Consider the following 9,024-nt stretch of genomic DNA (forward strand, 5'->3'; position numbering starts at 1 on the left):
CAGTTTAGTTACTTGTTTAGAAATTAGATGCATCTGAAGTTTAGCCTTTTTCATGAAAGATGCATCAAGTGGGCATGTGGTGCATGAGAGTAAGAGATGGATGCTAGTTGGGATAACTAGCAGGTGAGCAGAAAGAGAAGTTTCTTTCAGGATGCGTCCCATTTTGTCCCATGGGATTGCATGTGGAGTAGCATGCATCATAGCTAACTTAGCCTCTGCCAAAAGAATTCGCATTGCATGGTGTGAGAATTAAATATGATCAAGTCAAATTGATCAAATTAAATCAAAACTAGTTCTTTTCTGCTCAACTGTGAACCAGCCTAAATCAAGTCTTTTGTTTCCCGTTATGCATCATCTCCTCAAACAATGCTCCGGCAATTCCCGACATCTAGAGACGGGAGAGAGAAGGCACTTTTTTCATGCGAGACACATCTACCGCGAGGCTAATGGGGCTGCGAATTGGGTGGCCTTTTATATGGCTAAGCACTCCGGTGAAGTACTGTGGACCAATCCAATGCCAACTACGAGGGTACTTTGGGATCTGATTCTCTTAGATGTATTCATACTAGGAGGATGTGGGTCGTCCGTTGTAGCAAAAAAAAAAAAAAAATCTCTTACCAACTTAACCTATGCTGCCTACTGGAACACTGGGGAAGTGGAAAAACACATGAAATCAATCATCTCATTGGGGTTCTCTTTGTCCAATCTCCATTCATTCTTGCCTTGTCCTTGTGTTTAATTCAGGGAACATAGCAGACTGGCAGTGCATGATGATCAGTATTAACCATATTGAAAAAGACTAGTACTCATTATTTTTTGGAAAAAAAAAGAAGCAACACAAATATATCAATTTGGATATACATCTAATTGAACAAAAAGACATGCCCAACCTGTAAACTTGATGAATGATTCATAAGAAAATCCAACATACAAGGAAACCAACAAAAACCAAGTTTATTTTAAGGGTAGGTGTTGTAAGCCACAATTAAACACGCCACATGCTTTTGTTGTGTGTAGCTTGGCTGCAAGTTACTGTGGATTAATTACAATCTTGAAAACTAAAACAAAGAGATGGACCGAACAAAAAAATTTCTTATATCAATGCTTATATTATAATTGACCAGCAGCCCACAGGCAGCATATACGCTGCAAATTATTATGGCAGTCAATCGTGCAAGAATCCTCCGGAGGAACTTAAGCTGCTTTCAACATGCACTATAAGCAACTGGATTAGGGAGCATTTCAACAAGCTTTCAATGGCTACAAAGCACCCTTTGCTTTCAGACATAATCCATTTTGCTTCTTCCCTAATCCCTTGGTCTCTTCTTCGCAAGCCACATATTCAGGGAAGCCAATTAGCCAGCAGATAATGAAGATTATGAAGCTAACAGAATCAAGTCTTAGGAAGTGAGAGCTTTGCCATAGGCGGATGATTATGGAATCCACTTTGTTAGAGAGTAGTCCTTGGGACAATTTTTTGTGTTTTTTATGCTGTTGGGAACCTTTCCTGCTCATGTACCAAAAAAAAAAAAAAAAAACTTTCCACTCATTATAATTTAAATAAAAACATCGCAAAATTATCAATAAAAATATCTGCTATTGAAATTATGAACCCACTTCAAAAAAAATAGGGCAAAGAAACTTTGATGGAGTCTGCACCAGAAGGTCATGCATGTTTCGATGGGCGACGCCGTGCTAAACATGTCTAACGTACAAAATAAGATGGGCAATAAAATCTCACCCATTGTGCAAACATGCACTCCAGATGACCCCAACTCCCACAGACAACGTAACAACCCCTAGAACTTGACAATTCGACACCAGTTTCAGACACTCGGATATTCAACGAGTTTAGCAGCTTTCTCACACAACCTTTAGTGCCGCCAACGATATTCAATCACTGCCACTAAGAATTCTGGCTGATTTCACTCAGAAAAACGGCCAAAATTGTGCTGATGTTAATATACGATTCTTTAGAAACATGAGCTCATGTCAAGTCCTTCAATTTATCATCCCTTTGGTCTCAGTTAGAACCTTCACAAGGTTGATAGCATCACGAGAATGCGGGGCTATGTGGTTGAGCAGACTTCCCTTTTCAAGGAAAACAAAAAGAAGGCCTGCTCAGCAGCATGCAAGGTTCATCCCAGGAGAGAGGGATAAACAAAAATTTCCAAGATCCATTCTCAGCAGTGCCTTTCCATTCTGCATGTACCTCCCCCATTGTGTTATCAAATGGCCATGAACATGAGGCTCGACATATCAACCAAGACACCGAGCAAGGATCAAAAGACCTTATGAATCCAAAGACCTAAACATACCACATCAACCAGCTAAGCCAGTGTCTGAAAATTGGGAATCCCAGTTAAGCCATTGTCACCTTCTCCCCATTAGCTAGGAATCCCAGTGCCTGTAAATTGGTTATCCCAGTTAAGCCATTGTCACCTTCTCTCCATTAACTAGGAATCCCAGTGCCTGTAAATTGGTTATCCCAGTTAAGCCATTGTCACCTTCTCTCCATTAACTAGGAATCCCAATGCCTGTAAATTGGGAATGAAAAAAAGATCATAACTTACATCCGAACCTGAAAAAACATACAAGAATACGTACCAAAAACAGTACAAGAAAATGAAGATACACAATTCTCCACATGCACGACAGGCAGATTAAGGTTCAAAGAGGAAATAAGCCAGAAAACTAGATCACATTATTTGCTACTTCACCTAGCAGAATAGATTAAAACAAGTAATTTATTAAAAATCCATGAACATTAAAAGATGGTGTATCTTAATATAACAAAACTATCCTAGCTGCTCAGGAGCAGACCTAAAAACTCTGAAGCAGCCTTGGAAAAAGTCTCAATGGAAAGATAGGTACGATGGAAACCAGAATCACTAAAACACACCAAAACGCCATGGGACTCAACAAAACCTCATGGGTCTCCACCACCGCCTATCAAGCACCCAGTTCTGCAACCAACTGCCAAATAGAGACAATGGCATCGACCAAAACCTATAGCAAACACCATGAAGAATCAAAGCAACACTAGTAACTACTAAATTCCCAAAGCCTCTAGCCACAGCCCATTTAGAATGCATGTGTCACTTCTTCTTTGCAGCAGCCTTGGTGATCTTAGCACCAGTTGGATCCTTCTTCTCAACACTCTTGATGACTCCCACAGCCACAGTCTGGCGCATGTCCCTCACAGCAAATCGACCGAGAGGTGGGTACGCAGAGAAGGTCTCGACAACCATGGGCTTGGTGGGAATCATCTTAACAAAACCTGCATCACCATTCTTCAAAAATTTGGGCTCCTTCTCAAGCTCCTTCCCAGATCGCCTGTCAATCTTGGTGAGGATCTCAGAAAACTTAACAGCAATGTGTGAGGTGTGGCAATCAAGGACAGGGGCATAGCCATTGCCAATCTGACCAGGATGGTTCATAATGATGACCTGAGAAGTGAAGCTGGCAGCCTCCTTGGCAGGATCATCCTTTGAGTTCGATGCAACATAACCTCTCTTGAGATCCTTGACAGCAACATTCTTCACATTGAAGCCCACATTGTCACCAGGGAGAGCCTCCTGGAGGGCTTCATGGTGCATCTCAACTGACTTGACTTCAGTTGTCAGACCCGAGGGACCAAAGGTAACAACCATACCAGGCTTGAGGGTGCCAGTTTCAACTCGTCCAACTGGGACAGTGCCAATACCTCCAATCTTGTAGACATCCTGAAGAGGAAGGCGAAGGGGCTTGTCTGAGGGCCTCTTTGGCTCCTGGATCAGGTCAAGGGCCTCAAGAAGGGTGGGACCCTTGTACCAGTCCAGGTTGGTGGACCTCTCAATCATGTTATCGCCCTCAAACCCAGAGATGGGAACAAAGGGAATCTTCTCAGGATTGTAACCCACCTTCTTGAGGTAAGAAGAAACTTCCTTCACAATTTCATCATACCTGGCCTTGGAGTATTTGGGGGTTGTTGCATCCATCTGTCATGTGATAGCAAACACAAATCAGTTGTGATCAAATGACATGAACAATTATCAAAAAGCAATATACTGACTAATATAACTTGTCTATAAATCTAGGCTAAGAGAATACATAGGAACACGTTTAGAACAAGGTTCACTGATAATTTGTTCTAGTGGATACCTTACCATGAAAATTACATGCAGTATCAATTTACAAGGCAATATCATACAAAACATGACAATTCATATGCACAGAATATGAAAAGAGATATATGAAAACAGAATCTATAATAATATCGCAAATGGTTATTATAATAAAATATTTAATATAAAAATAATATAACAACTAAACAACAATTTCCAGTGAATGCATTTGCAATAGGTCAAGGATTTTTACCTTGTTACAACAGCAAATCATCTGTTTCACCCCAAGTGTGAAAGCAAGCAAGGCATGCTCGCGGGTCTGACCATCCTTTGAAATACCAGCTTCAAAACCACCAGTGGTTGAGTCAATGATAAGAACAGCACAATCAGCCTGCGAAGTACCAGTAATCATGTTCTTGATAAAGTCACGGTGTCCAGGAGCATCAATAACAGTGCAGTAGTACTTCGTGGTCTCGAATTTCCAGAGAGCAATGTCAATGGTAATTCCTCTCTCACGTTCAGCCTTGAGTTTGTCCAGGACCCAGGCATACTTGAAAGACCTCTTATTCATTTCAGCAGCTTCCTTTTCAAACCTCTCAATCACACGCTTGTCAATACCACCAAGCTTGTAAATGAGATGGCCAGTGGTGGTCGACTTACCAGAGTCCACATGACCAATGACCACAATGTTGATGTGAACCTTTTCCTTCCCCATGATAGCTTTGCCCAACAACTAAGGCAAATAATAACTGCCCAAAAAGAAGAACACAATCACTAACTACATCAGACAATAATCTGACAACTAAGGATAATGATCAAAGCTACATTAAAAAAAAAGCTAATATGGCCAAGAACATAAAAGAACTTCTGATGTTCTGGTTAAATAGTAAGAGTCGCCTAAAATAGTTACAATGCAAGGTGGAAATACCATGGCACCGGGTTTACATAATGGACCCCTCGTAATAATCAAAAAACAAGGGCGACCATTCTAAATTATACCAACACATGAAACTTGAGATATCTACTGAGTTACCATCCAAAAATATTAAAAAATAGACCTTCATATAAGATCACCAACATCTCTAAAGCTGAACTATTTTTTTTTTCAGATGGAGCATCAAACAGCAAAGGCACAACAGGCAGTATGATAAGTCTGTGATCAGGTGATTGAAACATATCACCCCACCTGAAAGTTTTGAGAATGTAATTTCAAATATCTGGATGAAAAACTAAAGAAACATGCCAAAAATGCACAAACCAATTCTGATTGCCCAAAAGTGAAGTTATATCACTCATTCTAATAATAGCCCATTTAATATGAAAAAAAATCTAGAAACAGAGTTCCTAAACGAAAAATATAATATGGGAAGAGCAACTACAAATAGGGCATATGTTTTTCATAATTAATTCAGAAGACAAACAAGTGGCTTTTGTTCAAATTTTGTAAAGGATTCGTTTGCCTTATTTCCAATACAGATACCCATAATTAACTTCCAATCAAATGATAATACAAATATATCTAATATATTACTAGAGCAGATAGACACCATTTCTAAGTAACTACACAATAAACTTCACATTTGCTAGTTGACCAGCAAGCATTCTATTTTGTTATATTCCTGCCATACAAATAATGGACAAGCTGTTTCAGAAAGTAACACACCGTACATGCTGGTTTACTTTGAGAAACTGAACTTTTAGGAGAAAATAACACAATAGAAAACAATGATTCTGCTTGGTTACCGAAAAACTATGAAAGATCTTGCCAAGAAGAATGAGTAGGATATATGCCCTCAGTACAATGATTTGCCCTTTCGAATAATTTCACTTTCGGATGATCAGTGTGCATATCTCTGATTTTCCATCACTCCAATCAGCAAGGTCAACCCTTTTTGAAATCGGAATGAGCCAATCACGTCCAATAGGATTTGAACCTATACCAAAGGTTACACAACCTCTGTCCTTCCCATTAGACAATGGACGCTTTTCATTACCAATTTCTTCTTACCATCTATATTCTTTTCAATAAAACCCAAATCATAAACAAGTAAACAACACAACATGGGATGAAACAAGTAATAAAACAGCAAGGTCTCACAACCATTGCTCACAACATATGCGCACAAATAGTAACGAAAGACATAATATATTCACTTTCAAGTTCTAGTCGTCTAGTTATAAGAGAAATTAGCGTTTGATGTGAACAACAGCAACAGATCACTTCGGATAACAATAACCATCAGATATGTAGTACAATAGAGAAGAAAATTAACATATACACAAGCAATCCGAAACTCATCAACAGATAGAACTATTAATTGCTACTTACTCCTTAAAAAATTTACAGATCTACTGGTTTAGATCTTTTGAAACAAAATAAAGAAAAAATCAACATATGGTCTAACTTAAAAGTTTCAAGAACTCATACAATATCAATTAAAAAAAAATCGGATTATATGCAAGTGCAGAAAACCATATTCGATCTTTAAGAATCAGAGGATAAGATATCTAACCACAAACAATTACGATGAGCGAAGAGAATTATTTTACGGACTAACCAATACGAAGAACAAGAACTAACAACTACGATAAACAATGGAGAAAAAAATAAAAAGATCGGAAAAGTATAAAGCAACAAACTGCCGAATGATGGAGTAGGGGAGAACAGAAACCTCAATCTCACCTTCAGGAAGCGCCGGCGCTCGAGAGACGCAGACGACCCAGAGCACTAACGAAGGTTTTGGGACGAAGGAAAGGAAGCCCCTCTAGCTCTTTATAAATAGATCCACTGCCGTCCGGGTCAGCTAGGGTTTCTTTCTCCGCCGTCGGATCCTCCCATCCGACGGTCTTTGACCTGTCACGCTCCTCGCCGTTGATTTCGATCCTATGTTACTGTATGGTGCCACGTCAGATTTGCGTTTCGTGGGGCGCAAGAAGTCTATATGACCATTCTCTGCTACTTTCGGTGGTGGGCTGCTGAGGTCGAAATTAAATTTATTAAATATTATAAAATATAGTTTAATCATATTAGACAGGCTGCTTTTGACATGGTATCAGTTTTGGGCCGTCCGATCTGGTCCATCCAAGGGTTGAGGTTAGCTAGCTTTTTTTTCTTTTTAGTACAACAGCGGCTCATACATTACGGGTATAAATGCGGCAAACAAAATCAGAAAATAAGAGATCAGATAAAGAATCCGACACTATGTCATGCTTCATTCATAGAAAGCGTTTAGAACAGTGAGCTGCATAGAAGGTAACCCCTGAGTTTTCTCAAGGTCAATTTTGATGGCTCTGCCATGGATGGTGGCAAGAGGGGAGAGGCCGGATTCGTTGTTAGGGGCTTGAGTTTTGATGTGGTGGCAGCAGGGGGCCGTCAGATTTTTGATATCTCTATTCCAGGGGCAGAGTTGCGAGTGGCATGGATGGGCCTGTCTTATGCGCGGCGGGTACTCCGGGCGAGCTCGATTTTTCTGGAGGATGATTCAGCCACGGTGATTAGCTGGATCCATAGAGGCCCGGGTAGTCATGGATGTGCTCATCCCTTGCTTCGCGACATTTGGATGATGGTGGGAGAGGGGGTTACATTTTAGGCCAGGCATGTATATCGTGAGGCCAATGGGTCGGCCGACTGGGTGGCTGTGTATGTAGCGAGCCACTCAGGAGGCACCCTATGGGCTGGGGAGAGAGTGATGCCCGGTGCACTTCGGAACATTTTGTATGCTGACTCCTTAGGGTGTATTCGTACCCGCGATGTATGAAATGCCTGCTTTGGCCAAAAAAAAAAAAGCAACCCAATTCACTGCACCATTTGCTTCCCTATAGATGTGTGTAGCCTGATAGAAGCCACACTCTTGCAGTAATCTGCAAATGTCGAGGAGCAGCGGCTCAGAGGCCGCATGGTAGTTCCTGAGCCCTCGTACCACATTTGTTATTATTTATTTATTTATCTGCCTGTAGGATACGGCCCAGCTATCTGTCCTGTTCGCGGGCTTAGCAGGCTGGGCAGGGCCAAAGAAATAGGCCCATTTGTTAAAAACTTGGCAATGAAAGCCCCAGCCAGCCCAATTAATTTCATATTTGTTACATTGTTTATTTATGTTTAATGTATTTGTAGATTTAATTGATAATTATTGTTAATATGTGAACTTAATAGAATGATAGATATGTTTCCATACTCTGTGCGAAGCCTGAAGCTCGACTAAGAGCCAGGCTTGGGACTGTAAGGTAGACCTAAACACTAGACTCTAGATAAATTGTGTTGATTTTTTGGACAAAACTTAGCCTATGAACAGGTCTCCGTATAAGCAATCACTCATTTAATTATTAGGTCAATATATTCTTTTTGGTACAACGAGTAGGTCAAGGCTTAACCTAATTCAAGTATAGGTATTTTTTTTATGCCAGTAAAATCGATTGTTTTTGTATAGATTTTTGATTATTTCATGTAGAGATATAAGTAAATGCTCTTGTACAAATTTTTGTACATGGTTTATGTACAAATTACCTAGGATGGACAGATAATTAAATGCTTTTCTAGGAAAAGGAAAAAAAAAAAAAGTGATGGTAGAAAATGTAAAGGATGATGTTTTAAACACGGACGAGAAAGGAGGAGGAGAAACGTAACCTAATGTTGATTTTTATTGACTTGATGTTTAGACTGGAGGTGGAAAATGTTTAAAAACTAACAACTAATCAACGACTGAGTTACTCCCCACTGAGGTTGGCGGTGTCCACTCCTAATATTACAAAAAACATACATCATCAATAAGCTTTTTTTTTTTTTTTTGATACAACAACTGCTCACATTGCTCTCACATGAGTCCAACCTGCTACATCACTGTCAAGAAGACTACACAAAAGTAGGAAGAGCGGAGAACTGCTGGGTCCACAGACAGTCTCCAGAATGATGAGCGACAAA

At 40.0% G+C, this 9,024-nt stretch overlaps 1 protein-coding gene across 2 annotated transcripts; it reads right to left on the bottom strand.

Moving 5' to 3' along the window:
* Positions 1–2,729: 2,729 nt before the first annotated feature.
* LOC103706658 (elongation factor 1-alpha-like) lies at positions 2,730–6,893 on the bottom strand. 2 transcript variants are annotated; one of them, XM_008790839.5, is made up of 3 exons: positions 6,790–6,893; positions 4,360–4,855; positions 2,730–3,980 (listed from the first exon to the last, which is right to left on the bottom strand). In XM_008790839.5, the coding sequence occupies exons 2-3, from the start codon at positions 4,819–4,821 to the stop codon at positions 3,099–3,101; spliced, it is 1,344 nt and encodes a 447-aa protein (XP_008789061.1). In that variant the 5' UTR covers positions 4,822–4,855; positions 6,790–6,893; the 3' UTR covers positions 2,730–3,098. The 2 variants fall into 2 exon arrangements, with proteins under 2 accessions (XP_008789061.1, XP_038988967.1); XM_039133039.3 differs by having other exon boundaries at positions 6,779–6,850.
* Between the last annotated feature and the right edge of the window lie 2,131 nt (positions 6,894–9,024).

This window comes from Phoenix dactylifera, chromosome 17 (assembly GCF_051530095.1).
Source record: "Phoenix dactylifera cultivar Ajwa chromosome 17, Ajwa_hap1_PhDact_Kaust_v1.1, whole genome shotgun sequence".
NCBI lineage: Eukaryota > Viridiplantae > Streptophyta > Magnoliopsida > Arecales > Arecaceae > Phoenix > Phoenix dactylifera.

What these genes read in the sequence shown, in the direction of transcription:
- LOC103706658 (XM_008790839.5), bottom strand. Translation starts at nt 4,821, where the DNA reads ATGGGGAAGGAAAAGGTTCACATCAACATTGTGGTCATTGGTCATGTG. An exon ending in TGATTTGCTGTTGTAACAAG is followed by an intron (nt 3,981 to 4,359) that starts GTAAAAATCCTT and finishes ATCACATGACAG; the next exon opens with ATGGATGCAACAACCCCCAA.